General features: G+C 40.0%; 1 protein-coding gene across 1 annotated transcript in view; it reads right to left on the bottom strand.

Moving 5' to 3' along the window:
• Window positions 1–597: 597 nt before the first annotated feature.
• NR5A2 (nuclear receptor subfamily 5 group A member 2) overlaps window positions 598–26,333 on the bottom strand; it is a 77,373-nt gene continuing 51,637 nt past the window's right edge. The window contains exons 4-6 of the mRNA XM_008048159.2: window positions 13,249–13,368; window positions 3,182–3,329; window positions 598–689 (exon numbers count right to left, since the gene is read on the bottom strand). Coding sequence (XP_008046350.2) covers window positions 598–689; window positions 3,182–3,329; window positions 13,249–13,368 — 360 coding nt within the window. The remainder of the gene's footprint in view (window positions 690–3,181; window positions 3,330–13,248; window positions 13,369–26,333) is intronic.

Genomic DNA, 26,333 nt, shown 5'->3' with positions numbered 1-26,333 from the left:
GCTATCAGAAAGACACATCATTTTAAGTTATTCAGCTCACATCACCACCGCCCTTTCAAGAGTCTTGCTATACTTCTTGATTGTTTACAAAATGAAAACCATGGCACCTACTTCTGCTTACCACTCTAGCCCTAGTGCCTGCCTCAGTGCCAGAAACACAGTAAGCGCTCAGTGGGTATTTGTCGATATATCTGAGGCCTTCATGTCCATGACCAGACTCTTACCTATCACTCTGGCCATGTCTGCTGCTTCCCTCAAGTCATGTTCATCAATCACAGTTTCCCCAAATTCATTTTTGCTCTCTCTTGCCTTCAAGCTTTTGCCCAGGCCATACTTTTGGTCTGGAATGCCGAACCTGCTCGGATCACACCCTACCTTCTCTCACCAAATCCATCTGGAAAAATGTGGGGTCTCTCTCTCACACAAGAAGACTGCTGCAGTCTTCTCTCAACACAGCCCGTGGCCTCTCACCAGTCCACAAAATCCTCAATTTCCTGTAAGACTATAAAGAGGCTCAAGGCTGGGCTGGGATTAGAACACATCGGGTTTCAGATTCAGGGGGCCCAAGGCTCGTGATGGTCTTAAGCAAGTACTGGCTTAGGACTTGGGCTCAGCTTTCAGTGGTGGTCCTGGTATGATTTCATCCTCAACCACAGGTAAAACAGGTGTTTTGGGGCTAGCTGGGGCACCTAACGGTTAATGATCCATACACCTCAATAAAGTTGAAATTTTAAAAATTATTCACTGTTCCTATAGGGTAAAATGTTTTAATGTTTATTTTAGTTAGTTATTAAATAAGAAAATGCTCATTAAACAAGAAAATGTGTGCCCGGGAGTGGAGGCTCATGCCTGTAATCCCAGCACTTTGGGAGACTGAGGCCGGTTGGATTGCTTGAGCCCAGGAGTTCAAGACCAGCCTAGACAGCATAGTGAGACCTCGTCTCAATCAAAAAAAAAAGGCAAAAAAAACCCAAAAAGAAAAAACAAAAAAGAAGAAGAAGAAGAAAAAGAAAGAAAGAAAACGTGTGACTGCGGTTTTGTAAATACACGACCCAGTTGTTCAGGAACATAATTTGTGAAGTTCAAAGAGTGAAAGCATTTCATCTGCATCCCTTGCCTCATATTATTGGTAGAGAACATAATTTCAAAAACGGATGAGGAAAAGAGAAAAGTATTGGGTATATTTTTTGCAGCTGTATTCACAATAGCAAAAACATGGAACCAACCATGCTGCCCATCGAAGCTGGACTGGATAAAAATAATGTGGCACATATACACAATGGAATATTATGTAGCCATAAAGAAGGACAAACATATGGACTTCGCAGCAACTTGGATGGATTTAGAGTTGATCATACTCAGTGATCTATCACAGAAACAAAGAAGAGAGTACCATACATTTTCATTCGTAAGCGGACCTTGAACAATTGTCATAATACTATAAGAAAGGGATTGGTAGTAGTGGGAAACTGCCGGGGGTTGGGGGGAGGGGTGGGATTGGCAGCTGAAGGAACTGCTAGGGGAGGGAAGGGCATACCTCATCAAGAGGGGTAGCTGCATGATAAATGTTTGTATACCGGACCCTGAATTGTACCCCACATCTTTATAATTGAAAAAAAAGAAAAAAAAAGAAAAGTATTGAAAACTAAAGATGGCTCATAGTTCATGTGTACATCTTAAAATGTAATACAGCTCTTCGGCTAATTTAAAATATCACTGAAGTGAGATGACACTCCCTAAATATTTTATCATTAAGATGCCATAAGATTTTTTACACATATATGATCACATTTTCCATTTAATTACTGATCAAATGGACTAGTTGAAATGACTAAGATCCTTGCCATAAACCAGAAGAATTTGTGCAATTACAGCAAGCAGGCCTGTACTATCTTTCTCTTAACTTTCCAAACTGCTCTTGGGTTTAAAAATGAAGACTTACTTGAATAGAGCTTTCCTTTTTGTTGTGGTTAATACAGAAACCACACAGGATCTAGTCCTGGCACTGTAAACCTTTGAACACTACATCTATGAAATTCTGTTGTCCTTTTAAATTTTCAGTAACATTTCTTTTTGCTATATTTATCACATTTTCCAAAATATGAAAAATGCTCTTTTTATTTTAAATGTTGACTACATGTGAAAAATTAACTCTGTTTCTATTACTTCAAACTATTCCTTTATTAGCAACAGTTGTGCAGTGCTGTCAAGAAGAATTTTAAAACTAAAGTACCAAATTTGGAGAGTAGACACATCTGTTTTACTTTGCAGTTTGTTTTATTGTTTTATTTCTTAGGATATGAATTCACAACTATCTTATAACTGAAAACTAAAGAAAAAACATATGTTGGTAAATCAGATTTCTGCATTTTTTTCATTCAAGGGAAGTTGCCTCCCTTAGCTCTCTGCCAATAAGTAATAAATGGACTTGGCAAAAAGTTTATTTAACTTGGCTTTATTAAGCTAACAAAATACAGAAATCAAGTAAGGGACAGGCAGAAAAATCTGTTCCTTTGAAGTCAATAAAAATCCATCTCCTTAATCCTTTTTTTATTCCAAGCAGTGGTGATTTTTCTCAACTGACTCACTGAGAACCTTGATTTAGCTAATCTGTCTTGCTTAGTTATCTTTCTTCTCCAAAGCTTTCCTAAAGAAGCATCCTTTCCCCTTGACAACTGTCATCTTTTATACTTGCATAGTGGTGCATCTGGTTATAAACATTCTCTAGTTAATCCCGAAAGAGATTTAAATACAGGTTTTTAATTACTATTCATGTTTTAGAATAATAAAAACAGCAGTAAGAAGCAAGTTGAAACAAAAGGCATAGAGAAATGCTCAATGGCAGAAAGATGGCTAAAATTTGATGCCATACATTTTTCCTAAGCTATCTCCTTTCAGCCTCTGTCATAGCTTTATTTGACTGTTGTTTATCTGTCCATTATGGAAGAAAATTCAGTGCTCTAACTGAATAAATCATTGTCTGCACCCCAACTTATCCACTAAAGGGCTATGAATCATACAGAAATATACATGAAAATATATTCATGTTTGAAGAGTTCATGATTTGAAAGGAAGGGTATTATTGTCATAGAATAAAAACATGATTGACTTCAAGACACTCACACATCAGCATCATTTAGTAATCTTTGGTTGTACATAGTATGAGAAAATGATTTCTTACCTAAACTAAAGAGCACCAAGAATTTCAGACACACGAACTCTCGTTGATCAAACTGGAGAGAACGAAGTTTTGCTACTAGATCCTGTGCATGACTCATGAGGTTGTTGAGAGTGGCTCCAGCTTGGGATGCTATTATGGAATAGTCCACCTGCAACACAGAATCAGTTTTAAGGACTATCCGAATCAGAAATGTATATTTCACTTCAGATTGCTAAGGATTGTGGGTAAAATCAGATTGCAGATTTATAGCAGAGGGGACATTCCCTATGAAAGTAGTTTGAGACACATTCTACTATTATAAAATGCATCACAATTACTCTGATAAAGTGAATCATTTTGATAAGCATTGTAGGAAACACGTTTTAACTATCTAAAATTTACAAATATATATATCTTTTTTCACATAAGATAAAAACAAAATTTTAACACTCATAAATATGTTGAGAGAAAAATACACTGTCCATACAAAGTGACTCCCAGGCCAGTGTTCTATGTGTGTACAATGATATTACCTAGTAAAGAGGAAGACAAAGGCAGAGATACTTTTCTACTTGTATGACACTACATCTTAAAGTAATCTAGGCACATGCCTGTAGTCCCAGCTACTCAGGAGGCTGAGGCAGAAAGATCTCACCTAAGCCCAAGAGGTCTAGGCTGCAGTGAGTGTGATTATACCACAGCACTCCAGCCTGAGTGACAGAGTAGGACTCTGACATTCTCTCTCTGTCTCTCTATCATCTATGTATCTATTCTTTAGTTTGCTGCTCCTAAAAATCATGACATTAAGCTGCTATTTTCAGATGATCATATTAGATTACATGAGATGAATACATTTCCCTCTAAAGACAGCAATAACATCTTATTTATAAGAATAATTTCTTGGTCTAGAAAGCAAAAAAAGAAAAGGTTTATTTCCCTATTCATTAAAAAAAGAAGTGCTGCTAGGCACAAGTAAGTCTTAGATTATTTATGGGGACATAAGAAGTGTGATGTGTAATAAGTTAAGATGTTGGAATGACTGCCAGTGATTGCACTGGCTTGGCTGCTGCGATCACAGCATAATGGGAAAGCCCGGTTGGTACCTGATGCTCCCATTCTTTTTTTTCTAACTGGAGAGCTCTCAGGCAACCAGATACTCTTTTAGGTGCATTTAATATTTGCAGCAGCAGCAAATTTGTCTGGGAGGCAAGTCCTCATCTGCCACTCACCCAGAGCAGACTGTATTAAATTTTTATATTTATTGACATTTCATTACCATAATTGACTGCACTTGCTTCTCTAGGAGAAGGCACAGGGCTGCCTCCTAAGCAGGAGAACTAGTCCCTTGAGTAGAATTTGCAATTAAAAACAAGGCAGAATGGATTTTTTTTTATTGTGTAAATATGATGAGTTGAATTTTCAGCTTTAACTAGAGAATACTGAGTGTACAGAAACCTTTTTCAAGAGTGAGAAAAATTATGAGTCAGTGGAAAGACGACCCCCAAAGGTGTCAATCAGTTTATAGAGAGTCAACTATGCATGAAAAAGCCACAGTTAATGTGTGTTCGAAGAAGCCTCTAGCATCAAGCACAACGCCATCCTACCTGCTTTATCCATTTGCTGGCATCTGCCCACTAAATTTAAACATCAAGCTCCTTTGGTTTCTGTTTCAGGGTGTGTAAAAGAAAGAATCAGAACACGGGGCAATCTGAACCCCGGGCGGGAGTTAGGCTGGACACTGTTGAACTCATGGGATTCTTTGCCTAGCACACAAAGCGATGACCCAATGACTATTTTGCCGGTTTTCTTACACGATAACTTCCTACCTCAAGGAAGTTCTAACTTCAAAAAGGGGCCTCTGCTCTAAATTCTTTAAAAACTGCACATAGCCAACTAGTTCAGATCATAATATAAATGGACCAATGAGTGAATGAGAGCAGGACGGTCAGTGGGACAGCAGAGGTGGAAGAAGCCTGGGACAAGAGAGGAGCTTTAAACCAAGGTTGCCCCTTACAGATGAAGAGCCTGGGGCAAGTCAGAGAAAATCTCTACCCCTTGGGGTCATCATCTTTAAGTAAGGTAGTTAGGCTAGATGATGTTAATAAGGTACCTCCCACTTCTGTGTCTATCAAGAAATAATCATAGATGGGCCAATACTAATACTTTAAGTATGGGATTAATTGAGTGCACTGCAGCTGTAGCTTAATATATATGTAGTACAATTAATTAATTTTTTTTTTTTTTTGAGTTGGAGTATCACTCTGTCACCCAGACTGGAGTGCAGTGGCCGCTCCCGGCCACCACAGCCTTGACCTGCTGGGCTCCGGTGACCCTTCTGCCTCAGCCTTCCAGGTAGCAGGAACTACAGGTGCGCGCTACCACACCCGGCTTTTTTTTTTTTTTTAATTGTAGAGATGAGGTCTCACCAAGTTGCCCAGGTGGGTCTCGAACCCGTGGGCTCAGGCAATCCACTCACCTCAGCCTCCCAAAGGCGCGGGATGACAGGCTGAGCCACCGAGCCCGGCTAGTACAATTAACTTTTAAAAATCACTGAAAATTCATTTCAATACTATCTATGGGTGTCCTGGGCTGCTGTTTGCAGGAAGACTATCTTAGTGACTCTGGCTCTGAATGAACTATGACAGGATTCAATTCTTTAAACATTGAGCAAACTTGATAGCCACTGGGCTTAACACAAAAGGTGTGCACTTTTATCTAACTTTTTTCTAAAGTAAAGCACAAGTACAGTGGTATTAGTTTTGTATTATTAAGATGGATTTAGTTAAATTTCAACTTGTGTGGTTCTAACACGTGTGCAATGATAAATTCAAATACTAGCATTTTATACTTGAATATGTAGTTACACTATAATTTGAAAGGAATCTAAATTGATTCATAGGATTATATATTTAGTGAGATACCTTTAGTGAGTGGACCTCAAATCAATTGACTTACCAACAACTTTATAGCTATATATGTATTTACATGCTAATTTGAAAACTCAAACATGCTTATTAAATGGGGGCTCTGCAGCTACTTGGGAGGCTGGGGCAGAAGGATCGCCTGAGCCTAGGATGCTTAGGCTGCAGTAAGCTGTGATTGTGCCACTGCATTCCAGTCTCAGTGACAGAGTGAATCCTGACTCGAATGAATGAATGAATGAATAGGGGCTCTGATAACATTTCATTCAAGGATAATTTATCCAATTGCACAGCTCTGAAGAAGGTTGGTGATTTATTCCTGAAATTGCACACAGATCTGCAACTTCCTTACATTTGATTATGAACATAATTATATTTTCATTGTTGAATGCAGAGTTCGTGCTCATTTCAGGAGCAGCTGGCCTTGTCTTTTATGTACTTAGTAAAATTAATTTATTGTTCTTACATGTAATCTTTGTGCCATTAAATTCAAAGGAGATATTGAAGAAATACATATGTATACTGATGTCCCCTTTGGATACATTTCACTCACCATGAAAATAGAAACAATTTGAACTAAACTGCTTTTATCTAATCACCAAAATTTTGATGACTTGTATACCGTAAGATGTCTGTCATTTTAATATGATACACAATAATAGAAGATAATAAGTTGCCAGTAAACCTTTCCCTTAGGATGATGTTACAGTGGCTGTTAATTAGCTACAATATGCAAATACAAAAACCTGACTCCAAAGCGCACAATTACTTTACACACATGCATGTGTGTATATACATGTATATTTTTAAAGATATTGGCTATAAAAGAATTGTTTTGTAAATATAAGATGCTACTGTATAGAATTAATTTGACAGTGCTTAATATTAACGATACTCATTTCCTTTTTGCTTAATAAGGCTATTTAATGTACACTTCTATAGATGTCTGATGCAAAGACATAATGAAAACATAATGGCTAACTTTAGGGTTAAGAGAAACACTGAATCTTCATTTAAGTACTATCTGTTGGTGTCCTGGGCTACTCTTTACAGTGAGACTATCTTAGCTACTCTAGTTCTAAGTGAACTATGAGGAGGTTCAATTCTGCAAACATTGAGCAAACTTGCTAACCACTGGGCTTAAGAGAAAGAGGCTGTGCTATTTTACCTAACTTTCCTCTCTCTTCAAGCTCCAAGTAACAGTTTCCTGGGCACTCCCTTATTTTTTAGATCCAGGCTAGTCTTCTTTCTCTTCAGCTGTGGCAAACTCACATTATTTGTGGTGAGCTGCATTCAGTAGGAAAAAGTCAGAATACTGGGCCATGGGGCACTCAGGGTCTTGCATTTCTCAGTTTGTCCAGAGGGTTGCTATAAATCAATAAGTGGACACCACCAATGTGCTTTCAAGGTGATACAACATCGCTGTCCAGGGTTCCCTTTTGTGTCGGGACTTCGGCCCTGGAATTATAGACGGAGGCACTTTTAATGCTACTGTTTGCTGATCCTAAAATATTCAGAAACCACATTTTCATTTGTTCCAGATCATCACAGGACAATCGAGAAAAAAACTATAAGGAAACCTGGCTATTTATGTATTTATTTATTTTTTAAATTTATTTATTTTTATTTTTTTGAGTTGGAGTCTCACTCTGTCCCCAGACTAGAGTGCAGTGGCCGCTCCCGGCCACCACAGCCTCGACCCACTGGGCTCCGGCGATCCTTCCGCCTCAGCCTTCCGAGTAGCCGGAACTACAGGCATGCGCTCCCACGCCCGGCTGATTTTTTGATTTATTGTAGAGATGAGGTCTCGCTGCCCAGGCCATCGAGGTCTCGAACCTGCGGGCTCAGGCCATCCACTCACCTCAGCCTCCCAAAGGCGCGGGATTACAGGCTGAGCCACCGAGCCTGGCTGAAACCTGGCAATTTATAAGTGAATTGGGGGTACTCTACTTCTTCTGGCTAAGGCTGGAAAGGGGGTGAGGCTTAAAATCTTTTCCAGCAATTCCCTGCCACTGTTCCTCTGACCCTGGAAGGATTTTGAGCAAGGGTGCCTGTCTCGATTACAAGTTAAAGATCCAATACCCTCACTTTAGGGGTAAGACACTTCCTTATAGAAGCTGAATCACTGGGACAGCTTTGAACGCCCACCTCATTTCCCTGGCATTTCCTCCTGTGAAGTTTCCCTGCACCTTCTGTGACCCTGAGTCATGGGCTCACCTGTGAACGTGCCTGGTGCACCACACTATGCAAAGGGCAGTTATTATAGTCATTGCTTAGGAGATGAATAAGCTTGCCCTCATTCATCAGGCCCGTCAGAAACATTTTTTTTAACTAAACCTAATAATAATAATAATAATGAGTATTTCCTTTAGGTGAGTGTCAACCTGCCTGTAGGGGAATTTTTCATACTTTATTGGAACGATGCCATTTAATTTGTTCCCATAATATCAGCCACATGGACTTGATACAGTGCATTATGAAAACACACTTCTATCATTGTTTTAAAGTTCACATTCCCTGTAATCCCGCGCCTTGGGAGGCTGAGGTGAGTGGATCGCCAGAGCCCGCGGGTTCGAGACCCGCCTGGGCAACTTGGTGAGACCTCATCTCTGCAACAAATCAAAAATTAGCCAGGCGTGGTAGCGCACGCCTGTAGTTCCGGCTACATGGAAGGCTGAGGCAGAAGGATCGCCGGAGTCCAGCAGGTCGAGGCTGCAGTGGCCGAGAGCGGCCACTGCACCCCAGTCTGGGCAACAGAGTGAGACTTCAACTCAGGAAAAAAAAAAAAAAAAAAAAAAAAGTTCACATTCCACACTAATCCATGGTAGTAGGTCACCATATCCCAGGGGCAGGTGAGTTATGTGTTTAGAAACATAAGAAAAATCTTTATTTAAAATATACATTTTCTCTAGAGGTTGAACAATAACTCAGCAAAAACAGTTAATTTAGGTGATAGCATGATGACTGATTTTTTTTTTTATTTCTAGTTTTTGTGAAGGTAGAAATAATTTTATAACAGTAAATTATAGTCATATGAAAATTGTTCCTGGACAACTAAAATTTACCTTTACAATGTGTTTGCAATGCCATATTAAAAATCCCCCTGGCTGGGTGTGGTGGCTCATGTCCGTAAACCCAACACTTTGGGAGACCGAGGCAGAAGGATTGCTTGAGCCTAGGAGTTCAAGACCAGTCTGAGCAACACAATGAGACTTTGTCTCTACAAAAATAAAAAATAAAAAATAGCTGGGCTTGGTAGCACATGCTTATAGTTCCAGCTACTTGGGAGGCTAGGCAGAAGGATCACATGATCCCAGAAAGACCATGTAGTGAGCTGTGATCATGCCACTGCATTCCAGCCTGGGCCACAGAGTGAGACCCCAACTCAAAAAAAATAAAAATCCCCCACAAAACAGACAAAAAACCCCACAAAAACGTCTATGCATTTAATATCAATACAGAGAAATGGATGTTTTGCTTGGACATTCCATAGAGATCACCATGCACTGGAATTACATGTGAAGATTAAATTAGATGCTAGCAGTTAAGGCGAGCTCCATGGTATCTGTGAGTTATCCAGAAAAGCAGTATGGTGTGTTGGTGAGAACACAAACTCTGGCACAGCCTGCTTTGATCTGCCTATCTGTTCTGTCACTTATTAGTTATATTTTGACCTTGAAATAACAACTTCACCTTTCTTTGTCTGTTTCTCATCCACAAAAGGGGGATAATAATAACAAAAACACTTTCTTCATAGGGTTGTTGACTCCATAAATTGTCACCTTTGTGTCAGTCTAGTTGTTTTTCTTTTTTTCTGAAATGAGGTCTCACCAAGTTGCCCAGGCTGGTCTCTCAAACCCATGGGCTCAGGTAATCCTCTCACCTTGGCCTCCCAAAGTGCTGGGATTATAGGCGTGAGCCACCGCACCCGGCCATGTCAGTCTACTTTTGATGACTTCTTAACATTTATGTCAGCACTTTACAGAGCTGTTTCCTATCATTCTTATTATAATTCTCTCAGTTGGATGCTATTATAATCCCCATTGGGCAGGTACAGACACTGAAACTCAAAAAGTAAAGGAAGTTGCTCAAAATGACATAGCCAGGGGATTTTGAAATGGGGACATGAACACAGATTGTTCCAACTCTAAACTACACTGTATGTGTGAATTTTACACATACATACATACACATCAATTTCCAAACCACAGAGCAAGCAGTCTATACTAGTAAAGAAACTACTCTACCCCGGTGCATTTGTTGTTAGACTATAAACATAACCAAGAACAGGCTGTCCTCTAGATCTTCTTTCTTCAGTGATTTTCACATTTTTTTTATAAATCAGTTTTTGTTCCAAAATAGTTTTACTCTTATTCTGAATATATCCTTTTTCATCATCAATGTTCTAACTACCTTCTTAAACTTGTTATATACCAAGTAATATTGTTGCTGTGTTAACAAAAATTTTGTTTTCCCACTCTTACACTCAGAAAAGTATTTGCCATTAAAAAAAATTATGCTTAACAATTTTTACTGTCTTCCTGGGCCACAGGATAGGAAGTAGTCTAAAGCACTAAAAGAGCAATTTATTGAGCTGCGTGCAGTGGGGTTCTCATAGTCCCAGCTATGTGGGAGGCTGAGGTGGGAGGATGGTTTGAATCCAGGAGTTTGAAGCTAGCCTGGGCAACATCATCTCTTGAAAAACAAGCAAACAGGTGATTTATTACTGGAAAACCATTGCTGGTATCTCAGTCCCGTGAGATTCTTGAAAGGTCCAAGAGAATATGGATGAGATGTGGGAACAGGGGAAGGATGACTACTCTGCGTGTTGAGACCCAGTTAATTTGTTCTAGTTAAGCCCTTCAGTTAGAGATGCCATAGTTTCCATTTAATCCAATCAGCTAATATTTATCGCGTCCCCAACACACTCAGCACTGTGAGGAGACAAAAGGAGCATAAGCGTATGCCTCTGCGTTAAAGTATCTTTCTCGGTCTGTTAGAGGCCATGTGCTTTTGAAAATTCTCTTTGTTGCACATTTGCTTTCATCCTATGAAACTGCAGGAAGCCCGGAGATAAATTCAAAATGTCTCGTCTAGCTAGTTCCTAAAAGAAAGTAAAGATGTCTACCCTTATTGCCATAAATGGAAATGCCCGATTACCACTCATTGTTATTAGGCTATTTACTTGGACTGGATGGAAAAGATCCAGGGAGGGTCTGGGACAGACCTGTGGCACACTTTAAAAGGGGGAGGGGGCCAGGGTGCAAGAACATCTCAGGAAATGACTGTCCACCAGGGAGTTCCTCGTTCCATCCTGATGGCAAAACAAAGACGATCAGACCATCAATTCCTCGGCTGTTCATGGTTTTGAAAATCAGACAGGCAAGAAATGTACTTTCTCTACTTTTTAAATAGTAATTACCTTTACCTGGAGGCAGCACTTAAGGCAAAATGAAATAAGGAGTATTTCTAAAGAGCAGGAATGAAAGTGCTTCGAGAAAGAACAGCACAAACCCATTTCATTTCTGAAACTCAGAAGGAAATGAAATCAAATTAATCCGTGGGCTGAATCTTGTACTTCTAATGCAGCTCCTAGGTAGGTGAAGGCGAGAGATATAACCAGTGACTACACTCTGAAAATGGGTACCTTTCCTTCAAAGACTAGGAACACAGGATGAAAATGCTAAACAAAAAATTGAAGGCACAGGAAGTCAAACCCCTTGAGACTTTATTTTCTCATCTCAAAAGCTTTTCTCATGAGAGGAGCAGAAAGCAGGGACTGGATAGTGATGGAGATGCTCGAATTGATCCAATCTGCAAAAACTCTGAAATAGTGCTGGCCTTTAAGTTGATTGGGAAAACGTGATTTATTAACAATACAGCAAATGATGTGGAGACAGCCTTTCATTTCCAAATATGCACTGCTGTGGTTTCACAGCACATAAACATTTATGACTGGACGTAAAAGATCACAGTGCCTGAGTGCTGAAGCCACCATCGCTGAACAATGTGGTGGTGTCTGGAATAGGGATGGTTCAGAGGATTGGAATAGGGATGGCGCTGTGTTCCATGCACTTATCTAATAACATATCAGTTATGTTATCTAATAACATATCAGTTGTAGAATGGAGGGTAAAGAACTGGAGGAACTCGTCTCAATCCTGTAAGTTGAAATTAGGTATAGGAAGTAGACTCTTTTCTAAGACATCCGCATAGCTGACTCTCTTCCTTTAAGTCATTGTTCAAATGTCACCATTTCAATAAGACCAAACCTACCATTCCTGTTGAACACTGCAACTCATGGGCCATGCTGCAGCACACACCCATGGGTGAGTGTCTGTTTCTCTGTATCTGGCTATTTCTTTTTATTTATTTTATTCAATAGCATTTTGACCTCTAGCGTATTATAGATTTGTTTATTAGGAGTATTCATGATCAGCTTCTGCCTGCTACAACATGAAGTTTCATGAGGGCAAGAATTTTTGTTTTGTTCATTAATACATGGCCAAAGTCCCGGAAAGGTGACTAGCACAGTAAAATGTTCAATCAATATTTGTTGATTGAACAAATATCTATTCAAAAACAAGTAGGACCTAATAGCACTTTTTTTCCTTTCTTTTGAATGACCGAAACTCCTGTCCCTTCTCACTTGTAGAATGGAGGGTAAAGGAACTGGAGGAACTTGCCTCAATTCTGTAAGTTGAAATTTATATGAACTATTATAATTCATATGCCTTTATATGAACTATTTCAATTATATGTGGCATTTGGATCAGTCTCTTCCACCAATATTGTTCCAAAATGGTAAGGCAATGTATAAGGTTTTTAAATAGCTGACAAAAAAGTGTGGTAAGATAATGCAGAAGCTCAAGGAAAAAAACCCCAGGTACTAATCATTGCTTTTGATTTAATAGTTGTTCGGACCCTTGTAAGCAGAACTTTCAATCCCAGTGGACTGGAAGCTGCAGAATGCTTGTGATTATGTTTGCTTTTACAAGTTTAACTATAATCATCAGAGCAGGAACAGAGTGCACCAAGTCATCTTTTCTCAATTATTTGTAGCAAATCTCTCCCTTTCAAAGCATAAGAGTGCTTCTGACCCAGTTAAATTCCTGTCATTCTGAACATGCTTAATAAAAGACACTTTTTTTTTGTCTCTACACTCACTTGTTGCCCAGTAACCAGGAAGATTGATCCTTCCTTCCCATGTACCACTTGTCGGTAAATGTGGTCGAGGATTAAGAGCTCACTCCAGCAGTTCTGAAGCAACTTCATTTGGTCATCAACCTGCAAAAGAAATTTTTAAAAGATGATACTGTTATTCGCCACTTTTTTGGTTTTGCCCAATTTTCTACATAGGTGGACAACCTACAAGCAAGGAACTCTCCACTAGTGGTCACTGAAACACAGATGCTTGGAATTTACATCCCTGCCCCCTGAAAATCATTATTTTCATTTGAACTAATACTTTTTAGGTCACATATAAATACTTTAGCTAAGTATTTATAATCAATGAACTGCTAGGAAAGGCACTCCATTACACACGTCTATCTAACGTGAGTAGAGCTATTAGAGTTCGGTTGTAGGAGGTACAGGCGCCGCAGACTGTCATCCGTAGACCCCATTAGAATAACCCCAAATTGTCCATGCTTGTATATCTAAAGGTTAATACAGTCCATTGAACTGAAGCTAAAATAGTATATAGATATTAGCCAACTGCCAAACCAAAAAGATTTACGTGAAAGAAAATTAGCTTTTTACCCCAAATGCCTTTTGGTGACAGGGGCACACATGGTCTTTATGTGTTATACACGTTAAAGTTTAAATTGTGCTAGACTCTGCAGAGGACATTCACCAAGCATAATCTCGATGACAACCTGAATTTGCTTTTATGATTTGGACATTTTCCCACAAACTCTCTAATCTTTAGTTTTCTTATCTGAATGATGGGTCAAGAACAGACTCTCCCTTACAGGATTGCTGTGAGGATTAAAATGAAGAGTGCTGTGCCGTTTTATGCATGGTCCCTCTTGCCTTTTAGGAAACTGCATTCTTCATTGATAAATATACATTCATCTCATGTACAGTTTACATATCTGTGACCTAAATATAGACAGAATACTGACCCATTTTTATGGCTATCAGTATCAGTTTACTTATCATTTTGTAATGTTTACCAGCCAAAAAAGATCTGGTGTGCCCATATTTGGACACACAATATGCATTTACAAAAATAACACCTGACACTTATGAGTTGAATAATATTAGTAAGAGCTTTATTTACTTTTTTTTTGAGTTGGAGTCTTACTCTGTCGCCCAGACTGGAGTGCAGTGGCCGCTCCCGGCCACCGCAGCCTCGACCTGCTGGGCTCCGGCGATCCTTCCGCCTCAGCCTTCTGAGTAGCCGGAATTATAGGCATGCGCTACCACGCCCGGCTGATTTTTAGATTTATTGTAGAGATGAGGTCTCGCTGCCCAGGCGGGTCTCGAACCTGCCGGCTCAGGCAATCCACCTCACCTCAGCCTCCCAAAGGCGCGGGATTACAGGCTGAGCCACCGAGCCCGGCTATTTACTATTTTTTTGAGTCATAGTCTCACTCTGTCGCCCAGGTTAGAGTGCAGTGTCCTATCAAAACGATCACAGCTAACAGCAGCCTCGACCTCATGGGTTCAGGTCACCCTTCCTCTTCGCATCCTAAGTAGCTGGGACTACAGGCACGTGCCACCATGCCTGCCTAATTTTTTGACTTTTTGTAGAAACAAGTTTCCTTATGTTGCCCAGGCCTGTCTTGAACTCCTGGGCTCAAGAAATCCTTGGCTTCCCAAAGTGCTGGTATTTCAGGCATGAGTCACTGTACCTGGCCATATTAACATTTTAGAGTTGACCTGCAGAACATGCCTCTGGAGTTAGCAGAATTGATGCCATTATATTAAATTTTCAACTGAGAAAATGAGGTCTCAGAGAGGTTCAGGGGCTTAAATAATTCTTTTTCTCCCTCTCACATTCTAGGCTGTCTCCCAATTAGATCAAGATGTCCTAGAATTTTCTAAAACGAATACATTTAACACACTTCAGCAAATACATTTTTAAATGGCCATTCAATGAGATTTTGAATAGTGGTCACAGATACATTAGTAGTGATAAAAACTTGTAGCTAGCTTTATTTCCACAATTCCAGGATACCACAAACCATAGTCAAGAAATCAGTAAACTTTGAGCAAAAGCAGGGATTTGAGGTTCAATTCTATCCCTCAGGGCTGTGAGAGCTTGACCAAGCCACTTAATTCTCAAGTCTCACTTTCTCAGCCAAAAATATTGAAGGCAGGTCTTGCTGTGAGGATGAAATGATAAGGATGGCCCTTTGTAAAGTGTAAAGCAATGCACAAATGAAGAAACAACAAGCAGAAGGTTCCCAACTCAAAGACCATAAGTTCTGTTTAGAAAAGAAAACAGCAATTGCAGAGATCTGAGGCTATATTCTGTGATCAAGAAAAGGTATCCCATCCACGTCTCCATCAGAAATATTGCAGACCGGTAAGTCTGTTCTGACCAAAATAATTTCATTCATTAAGAAAACAGTTCATTTTGAGAACCAATTAACTGGTGGGCCTAAGTGCCAGGCCCTGGGATATAATGGTGGGCAAGATAAATGTAGCCCCTGCCTTTGTGGAAATTACTCCCATGCGGGAGAACACTCACCCAAACACTACTTAGTGGTTAAGTTGACAGGGAGAGTTCACGTTTTTCTCTAGAGGAAGGTCTCCAGAGTGCTGTGTGGTTTTATGACTCAGGCTGTGGGCAGCAGCTTATGTAGATCTACATAAACAATCTCTGCAAATAGCTGACCCAAGAAGTTGTGGCCTAATGTCCCGGCAACACACATGTCGCCGCACTCAGAGCATATTCCAGGAACTGTCTGTCTTAGATGCTAAGGAGTGATTTCAAAGCCAAGTGCACTTTGTTCTTCTTGGTTTTTATTATAGTCTCATACACTGTCAGCATCTATTTTAAATTTACAGGCTATGGTGAAAATGTGGTTCCTTTATGCATGTTTTTCTGTGATGTGAAGTGTTATTTATTTAGCACTTTTTTCATGGGATCCCAAAATATTGTGCTTTCAAATGGTCTCCTCAGAAACAATCACTGCATAAAATTTCCAAGTAAGTGGAGGAATATAGACTCCCCAAAGTCAATACCTAAAAAAGATTCCAGATTCAGAACCTATTTATATAGCAAGAAAATTTATTATTCTTATTTTGCAGGTGGAAAAATGAAAGAGCTAAGAGATGATGGCCACATAGAAAAAGTGAAAAGGGCCGGGCATGGTAGGATATGCCTGTAATCCCAGCACTTTGGGAGGCCAAGGCGAAAGGCTTTCTTGAAACTAAGAGTTTGAGACCAACCTGGGAAAGACAGTGAGACCTCATCTCTACAAAAAAAAAAAAAAAAAAAAAAAGGCTGGGCATGGTGGAGCACACCTGTAGTCCCAGGTACTTGGGAGGCTGAGGCAGAAGGATCACCTAAGCCCAGGAGGTCAAGCTGCAGTAAGCCATGATAGTGCCACTGTTCTCCAGCCTACAGAGTGAGACCACAACTGAAAAAGAAACGAAAAGAAATGAAAGAAAAAGCAAAGCAAAGGCAAAAAGAGAATGAAAATTAAGAGATGTATGTCTTCTAGAGTCATCTGTCTCATCAAGGGGTCTTCCTTTTCATTTGAATTTGATGGTTCCAATCTTTCATCTATAAGTTATGGAGCAGAGTTTGCCACAATAAACACATTAAAATTATAAGAATCTGGCTTTTCCTAGCATTCTTCTCTTTTAGGATGCTGAGGATACACTTCTAAACTCTGCATATTCCCTGTTCCCCTGCATCTTTAGAAATTACAGGGATAGGTGAAATTGGGCGTGTCTATTTCCCATCATTTCTTCCTTTGTGTCTAACAGAGGAGGTCTTATAATCTCCCTGTTTTCACAAAGTATTGTGTGACTGCTTGCTTATCTGTTTGCTCTCCTTGAGGGTAGGGGTAGATCCTGAAGCTGTGGTTTCCACATGCCTTCCCTAGTGCCTGGCAAACAAGAGGCACTTAATAAATGTTTGTTAAATGAAAGGACAAATGACAGAATTCACTTTACTTCTGCAATTTTCTGCTTTTTGCCTGTGTATCTCTGGTACCTAGCTCACAACATAGGCAAGTAACTCCTTCAGTGTCTGTGGGAGGAATGACAATCATGACACGGCTGTGACCACATTGGCAACTTACATCTGACACTTGTCACATGTGCCCTGTGGGACTAGCCAGGCACAGTGGCTCACGCCTATAATCCTAGCACTTTGGGAGGCCAAGGCAAGATCAGTCTGGGCAACTTGGTAAGACCTCATTTCTACAATAAACTAAAAAAATATTAGCTAGGTGTGGTGGCGCGTGCCTGTAGTTCCAGCTATTCAGAAGGCTGAGGCCAAAGGATCACCTGAACTCAGCAGGTTGAGGCTGCAGTGGCTGTGAGCATGCCACTGTACTCTAGTCTGGGTGACAAAGTGAGACTCCAATTCCAAAAAAAAAGAAAAAAATACTTGTTGACTGATTGTGATTTTAACACCCCTCCTGAGCAATTGATTCCTTGTTTTAATACTCTCTCAGGAGGTTTTCCATGCTGACATTCCATTTCATTATTTTCCATAATTGATTATGTGATATTTTTTGTATCTTAAAATTGATGAGTATGCAGCTTCACAGTGATTTGGATGTCATAGTTTTTATGTAGTTCCATGAATAAAAGGATAAAGTAGATGTGATGGCCAACTTGTTCGCTATCTCAGATAAAAAATGTTGGCAATTTTGATTTTCTTTTTTTTTTGTGTCAAAGTCTCACTTTGTTGCTCAGGTTGGAGGGCATTGGCAAGATCACAGCTCACTGCAGCCTTGACCTCCTGGGCTCAGGTGATCCTTTCACCTCATCCTTCCAAGTAGTGGGGACTATAGGCACACACTACTGCCCTCAGTTAATTTTTTTTTACTTTTTATTTTTATTTTTTTGTAGAGATGAGGTCTCTATTTCCTAGGCCTGTCTGAAGCTCCTGGACTTGAGCAATCCTTCTGCCTTGGCCTCTCAAAGTGCTGGCATTACAGGTGTGAGACACATGCCTGGCAAGATTTCTTAATATATTATTTTTATTCTAAAGTTGTGGGGCACAATTCAGGGTTAAGAGCATAAGTGGTCATTGTACACGTAAATTTTGGGTACCCTGATTGGTGTTATGTGCCTCCCCCATCCCCAGCAGTGTCCAACTACTGCTGATTCCTTTCTTACAGTATTATGATAAATGTTCATGGTCCACAGATTTTTTTTTTTTTAAACAAAAAGTAATAACAGAGGGTATTGGGTGAAGAAGAGACAAGTAATCTACTTCCTTTGAGTAAATTCTCCAGGCATTCATGTTGCCATTAAACAATTTAGGGTAGCATTTGGGGAAAACCAGAAGGGCATCCATTGGGTTATAAGTTCCAGTACATATCAAAACCTCTTATTAGTAGCTAGCCATACCACCTCATATAATCCTGTGTTATCAGCTGTAATAAAAGGAAGGGCTTATCTCAGGAACCTGGTTACTCATCAGAGAAACTATTTATATTGATATTATAGACGAGAGGCTAAAGGAATACAAGTCTCATATTGTTATGAAGCACAACTTCCCACAACCCAGAATGTTAATCATTAGAAACTTGTCCTTTCTCATAAAAAGAGTGGATTTGGCAAACAATTAGAAGAAAAATGTGTAGATCTTTCTCAAGCCCACACTTAACTTATCAAAACGTTTTTCCTCCCCCCCTCCCCTTTACCTTCTGACACTCCAGCAAGTAAGCTGATATCTCATTTTCCCTCTTGCAGAGTCTTTTTAAAATTGACATCGTGACTTATTGGGATTAAGCTTTGAGAAAGATATTTTTAGGAAGACATTCTACAATGCGGACTGGTTGTTTAAAGTGGACATTAACTCATTTCTGGGTTCAGATCATTAAATTTGGTGTGCCAGGATTTGTGTTAGAAACTTGAAGGAAAACAGATGACTAGGATACAATCCCTGCCTTCAAGAAACTCATAAACCAATTAGAGGAGACAGACGTGTGAATCCAGTATTATACTAATTGCATGTATACAAGAAGGTTGGGAGCACTTTATACTGCTCCATTTCTTGGGGAGATTTCCTGGGGGAATCAGACAAGAGTGTATTTAAGCAGGCCTTAACCTTATAGAATAAGCCTTTTTTCTCTTAGAATAACCCTTGGAACCAAGTATAATTTTTAAAAAATCATTAGAATCATCACAAATACAGTCCAGTTACCATTTCATTTTTTAAAAAACGTTATTACAAAAAGAAAAAAACTCCCTAGAGATGGGGTTCCATGTCTTTTTGTGACACTGATGACATTTATAGAGATTTATTTGGAAGACAGGAGAGAAAATCAAAACCCAAACAAATCAAAATCAGTTTAACAAATCTTAATGAAAACCTCCTTCAGGTCGGACAGACACACAACCACTTTAATCCTTGACTGTTTTTATAAAGAACACTGGTGATTACCTCCACCCTCTGTAATAAACTGCTACAAAGTCCAAGAAAAAAATGATTTCACATTAGCAATCATTAAACAAGCACTAGAAACAATGCTGTACAAGAGAACTAACAGCCAGTAAAACTCCCTAGTCAATGACTACAATACCCAATAGATTTATAGCCAGAAGTTCTTCCCTGCCCTGAGATAACTGGAAGTGATTCCAGTGTGCTTTCTCATTGGGCTGCAGTTGTTTCATAGTAAAAAGTACTATCTGTCAACACTTCACTGGGGAAGTGAGTTATTCTGGCCTCTTTCTATGTTTCTCTAGCGGAGCAACAAAGGGTTTCCACCCCCCACCCTCCAGCCCTGCCCCAGGATCTGAACTCTCTTTCAGATAAGGGAAGCAGGAGGCTGAGGAGTTTAACTGTATAATATCTGCCTCTTCTTTTCCATCCCACAAACCCCTTCTAGGGTTTTCGCTCATTTTATTTCCCATCTAGGTAATGACCGATAGGATCTACGTAGACCACATGCTTTTCCCCCTTGCTATAATCCATCCTATACATAATTCTTTGAATCATCTATTTTGGTCATGCTAGACCCCTGGACATGACCCTCTTCCAAATTCTCTATACTTCCCTTTGACAATCTCCATCATGGTTTATGCTGGGATTAGATTATCAGTGGATCTACTGTTCCTCCAGCCAACGTTAGCCTGGGGCAGCTGAAAACCGGGAGTCATTGCCTTTGACCATAAGCAACCTGCTCTGTTAACGCCGGTGTGCCATCGTTTTTATTGTATCATTTGATGAAGATGGACAAGCTTTTTTCTGTAAATGTCCTTTCCTGTATCAATCTTACATGTCGTTTCACCCTAATTCTTGGATAAACACTGGGCATCTGCTGTTGGTTTCTTGGTCATGACCTGAAACTGCTGCCACCACCACTATTAGGCAACACACAGTCCTCTCAGACACTATTCCAGAAGCTCATTTCTTTAATCATCACAACAACTCAACGAAGCAGGACTCACTAGGATCCTCATTTTACCAATGAGGAAACTGAAGTTTAAAGGTTAAGTAACCTGCCAAATGTCACACAGTTAGTAAGTAGCAGAATCATGATGTGAAGAGTCCGAGATCGTAGCAACCAGACATACAGTATTATCCTTTACCTAGAATATTCATCAGTGCACTGAGAAACTGTTCTAAAGGCTGCCATCTTCAGGAAGTCTTCTCTGATCAGCTCCATCCCATGCTGATCATTCCTGCATTTTTTTAACCTTTGATAACAACAAGTGAACCGATACTAATTGATTTGAGTTTTGCAAAATTCTTAGAGTAGGGGTTCAAAATTTGAAAGTCTACAGCCTTTGAAAATTAAATTGTATACAATGATCTTTCACTGTTTTAGAGGTCAGATTTTTGAAAACTTCATGAGTTGGGAACAGAAGTAAAGGGATGCAAAAAGGGAAGTAAAGGGAGTTAAGTGACTGTCATGCAACTGATACCCTTATTCTCCAGGGAAGCAGGCCATCCCAGTCCTGCCCACCTTCATGTGATTAGGTGTTAAGTAGTGAGCAGCAGCTGGGAAATGAACAAGATAGCTGTCAGCAGAAGGAAGAGATAAAAAACAGAACAGACCACCCCTCAACCTCTTGAACAGCTCAATCTAGAGTCACTCAGTACCACAGGTTAGACAGAGGCCCAGACCTCAGGAACTCCCTAAAAGGACCCATCTGTGATCCAGAGTACAGCAGTGTACATTCACAATTGTGACAAGTCATTATGCACAAGTTCTGCTTAGGAAGTCCTAGAATGGTGTGATTTGTGTTAGAGAGCCTTCCATCAAAAATGATTACTTTTCCTTCAAAGTCCAGTGTTTCCAAAGGTAAGTTTCGTTTATCCAGACCATTCATATGCATGGTATACCTACTTCCTAGGAATATTGAATGCAGTATTACTTTATATAAAGTAATATCACATTAATTTTCATTACATGGTGATATCAGGGCTAATGCCAGATGTTAAACATCAATTTTTCCATTTATATAAATGTGAGGTAATTACATAAGAGACATCTTTGAGGTTTAGAGTAGTGTGTGTAAATGTTGAATTGCACTGTTAAGAAATACATCATCACCAGGGGATGTGGTGTCATTTAGTCAATTCCTTTTGCCTAGAATCGTAGCTACATTCTCAGAATTTGTCAAACCAAAGGACAAATTGCAGTCTGTTTCATTTCAAAAGCTTCTTGTTGAAATATCAATTAATTATAAGCTAGCAGTGAGTTCATCATATTTGGGGGGGGTGCAAAGAGTTTTTCACACAGCAGTCCTGGTGGATCTGTTTTTTAATTTTCCATATAGAGCCACATATCATTTATATAATCTGACTAAGGTGGGGGGGCTAAAAGATAATAATACTGTATTTGCTTGTTGCTTATAGAATCAATCATATTCCATTACTCCAGAGCCAAAGCATGTAAATATGGTAAGAGATAGAAGGAAAAGGGGTCTCTGCCACTCCTAGGTTAGTGGTGCCCATACTTCCCCTAAAAGTTGTCCTTGGCCGGGCGTGGTGGCTCAAGCCTATAATCCCAGCACTTTGTGAGGCCGAGGCAAGAGGATTGCCTGAGCCCGCAGGTTCGAGACCCGTCTGGGCAACTTGGAGAGACTGCGTCTCTACAATAAATTAAAAAAAATTAGCCGGGCATGGTAGTGCACACCTGTAGTTCCGGCTACTTGGAAGGCTGAGGCAGAAGGATCGATGGAGCCCAGCAAGTCGATGCTGGGGTGGCCGTGATTATGCCACTGTACTCCAGCCTAGGCGACAGAGTGAGAGTCCAACTCAAAAAAAAAAAAAAAAAGTATGGTTTGTATAAGGGCACAGTTAGTCTAGGAATCATTTATCTTCTCAGATTACGGATATACCAATGGACAATAAGTCAAACAACATATATTAGTGCCTGATGTTCTTGGGACTTGAGTGAATAGAAGACCTCTTACTTATCCTCTAGATCTTTTCTTATCTTCAAGGAACTTTTAAGTGAACTGAACCAACAAGACATACCATGCAAAATAATGAGTGCACAAGGAAGCATCCAAAGTGTTAAACTCTGTGGAACCAATAGTTTAAAAATAAATATATGTGTAGATAGATATAGGGACATAGATATAGATATATAACGACACCTCCTTAAGAAAAGATGTGGAAGCAGTTTATACGTACGTGTAATAAAAGATGAGTAAAATAAATGGAGAAACAGAGATGAGGGGAAAAGTAAAGATAGGACAGAAAGTCAAAGCCAAGGATCAGAATCAATCCACAAAACAATCTCCTAAGGGTTGTTTCAGTTGTTGGAAATGGGCCACAATTTAGGTTCTTACAGCCAGAGCACCAGCATTAATACGATCAGTAGGAGCCAAGATAAAATCAAAGCTGTAATTTGCAAGCAGTCTCTCCTAGAACCGGACTCCTGAGAGAAATCGCTCTGTAGGTTTTCCAAGGAGGATTCTAGACGATGCAGTAAACCGGGCTCTAACACCATCCATGCAGTCGTTGTAACATTTAGCTTCAAAGAGAGGGTTCCTTTGAATGTCCTAAGTGAAAGCCGAAGGCGATTGTTATTATTATTATTTTTGAGTAGGAGTCTCACTCTGTCATCCAGACTGGAATGCAGTGGCATACTCATGGCCATAGCAGTCTGACCTGCTAGGCTCAGGTGATCCTCCTACCTAAGCCCTCCAAATAGCTGGAACCACAGGCATGCGCCACCAGGTCCAGCTAATTTTTTGATTTTTTTTTTGAGTTGGAATCCCACTCCATTGCCCAGGCTGAAAAGTGCAGTGGCATGATCACGGCCACCCCAGCGTCGACCTGTTGGGCTCAGGTGATCCTTCCGCCTCAGCCTTCCAAGTAGTGGGGACGACAGGTGTGCGCTACCACACCCGGCTGATTTTTTGATTTTTTGATTGTAGAGATGTGGTCTCACTAAATTGCCCAGGCTGTTCTCAAACCCATGGGCTCAGGTAATCTTCTCACCTTGGCCTCCCAAAGAGCTGGGATTACAGGCTTGAGCCACTGCTCCTGGCCAATATTTTGATTTATTGTAGAGATGAGGTCTCGCCATGTTGCTCAGGCTGGCCTTGAACCCCTGAATTCAGGCAATCCTCTTATCTCCACCTCCCAAAGTGTGGGATTATAGGCATGAGCCACCGCACCTGGCCGGATGGCAATGTTAAGAGGAAACCAATAATGTGGTCTTAGAACACAGTTTTCTAATGGTCTGTTTAATTCTAAATGTATGAATATGCTTTATTTCACTGAGACAACCCAGAACTGGAGAGAAGGCATATATTTTAGCAGAGTTCAGGACTGTTAAAAACCATAAAAGCAAAGCAAAACAAAACAGAAACATGACTTTGGAGCTCAGAGTCCTGGGTGCTTTTCTTGACACTCTCATTAACCAGGAAACTTTGCGCAAAGAACTCAAACTTGTTAAACTTCAGTGGCTCTACAGACCATTGTTTTTGTCAAATAAGACAAATGTAAATGGCTAACCCACTGACAGGCACACAGAGGACACCCTATTAAAAATAGTTGCAAGCTAAATCTAAATAAATACAAGATGGCAAAATGTGAAAGATGCTAAATGAACAAAGGAAAAAATTTCAGGTGATGGAAAAGGATTATGAACTAGAAAATAAATATTTAAAAGTAGACCAATATGAAATATTTTCCAGTGCCTTCTCTTGCTAAGTATTGTTTCATTTATGACAACTACCTGCTTCCTGTTCCCTAGTTTAGAAATCGCCTATGTATAATTAAAGCAATGTTCTCACATGTCTGATTTAGCAGATTATATTCAAGCAATGAAGACAAAATCCTTTTCAACATGATATGTTTTCTTTTGGTTTGCTTGGAAATGTCAAGAAAGCATTTGTGAAAATGAGGGTCATTTTTTGTTTTTCTGTTTTTGACTACAGGCATGCGTCACCACATCTAGCTAAATTTTTTTGGTTTTTGTAGAGACATGGTCACACTATGCTGCCTAGGCTGGGTCTTGAACTTCTGGGCTCAAGCAATCCTCCACCTTGGCTTCCCAAAGTGCTGGGATTACAGGCGTGAGCCACCATGCCCAGTAACGATCATTTTTATTAATAGGGGGTTATGTTAGTAATTCTTATTTTTCAGACACCATCTTACAGGTAACAAGGCCATCAGCCAAAGATTTCTGGGAGTGCAGCAAGCCTATCCTCTGGACATCAGCAATTATGGTGTAAATTAAGGAAGATTTAGACTGCACTACAGCTTGTGAAATGGACATATAATTGAGGTTCTTGGCATAAAAGGGTCAAAGAGGGAGAAGATGGGAGATAATCTACAGGGAATGCTATCTGGCTCCCGTAAGGTCACTGAATGCAACTTCTTCCTTCATAGATCGCATTTCAAAGCCAGAAAAAAAATTTATAGAGGCGAAAATGTCCTTGGGTCCTGTTTGGCTGGCTGCTTTAATCAGGCAATTGGCCAAAGAAAGGAGGAAAGAACCCAAGTGGCCTAAATATCACACACCAAAAATACAGCCGAATTAGGGCAGAGGCAAAAGAGAGGTCCCTAAGGAGATTTCAGTGATGGGAACTCTCTGGGTACAAAGGCTCCAGGGAGAATTCCTCTACTCAGTTCCCCAGGGACATACAGAGAACCTGTCCCTTCACACAATTTTACATTCCCCCTTACAGTCACATGCTGAGTGTATTGTCAGCCTATGCCTTCAGAGATATCCAAAATGGATTCACAGAACGTAGCAGTGATTGAGGACAGAGCTTCAGGAACCCAAAGTTTGGCTCCAAAGTACAGAAAGGTTATTTCTAGGTAAACCAAACAATTTTTGCCTTGTGAAAAGTTTCTCAGTAGTCAATAATGGGAAATACTCATGCCAGTGCTCTAATCACAGCATGTTAACACTCATAGCTCTCCTATCTAACTTCCTGTCTCTGCCACTGTGAAGGGTATTCCCTCTTGTTACCCAGATTGAAGCCACCCCCACATTATTATATGCTGAATCACTCCCTGGTCCTGGGCTCACAGCAGGTGCCCAATTGATATTTGCTAAATCAATGCTGAAATCATCTAGTAACTACGTTTAGTTCAACTAGTTCATTTTACAGAAGAGGAAACTCAGGCCAGGTGGGCTGTGGTTTTATATAAGGTTACTCAGGTGCCAGAGATAGGATGGAAATCCAGGTGTTTGGAAACTGAACCCATGCTCTTTCAGTCTTCTTCTCTCAGATAAGAATAAAGAGCAGTCTTATTTTTTCTCTATTACTTTACTTTAAAAAATACGATGTTGCACCAATTTCTTTGCTGCAAGGAAATATATTAATGGTAACTTAATTTCTTTATTTTAAATGTAAAGAAAGGTGTGCTGTGCGAAATAAAGTCTTTTGGAAGTTTACAAAATACAAAACCATAGATCCCAAATGATAGAACCTTGAAATGATCTGGATAAGAAATTTAGAGAGATGTTCTTTCCCATTTGGGGTAAAGACCGAGAAGGTGACTCAGGATGGGGGATGAATTGAAACCTAGTATTTATACTGAATCCCTAAAGGGGGGGGGTCTGTTGTGTGCCACAGCTGAGGGAAGACTGAAGTTCTTCCGGATTAACTAGAGTCAAGATAAAAATGGAGAA

This window comes from Carlito syrichta, unplaced genomic scaffold (assembly GCF_000164805.1).
Source record: "Carlito syrichta isolate Samal-C Ts95f unplaced genomic scaffold, Tarsius_syrichta-2.0.1 Scaffold120678, whole genome shotgun sequence".
NCBI lineage: Eukaryota > Metazoa > Chordata > Mammalia > Primates > Tarsiidae > Carlito > Carlito syrichta.
The sequence above is the reverse complement of the archived record's forward strand: the minus strand, read 5'-3'. Positions and strand labels throughout refer to the sequence as shown.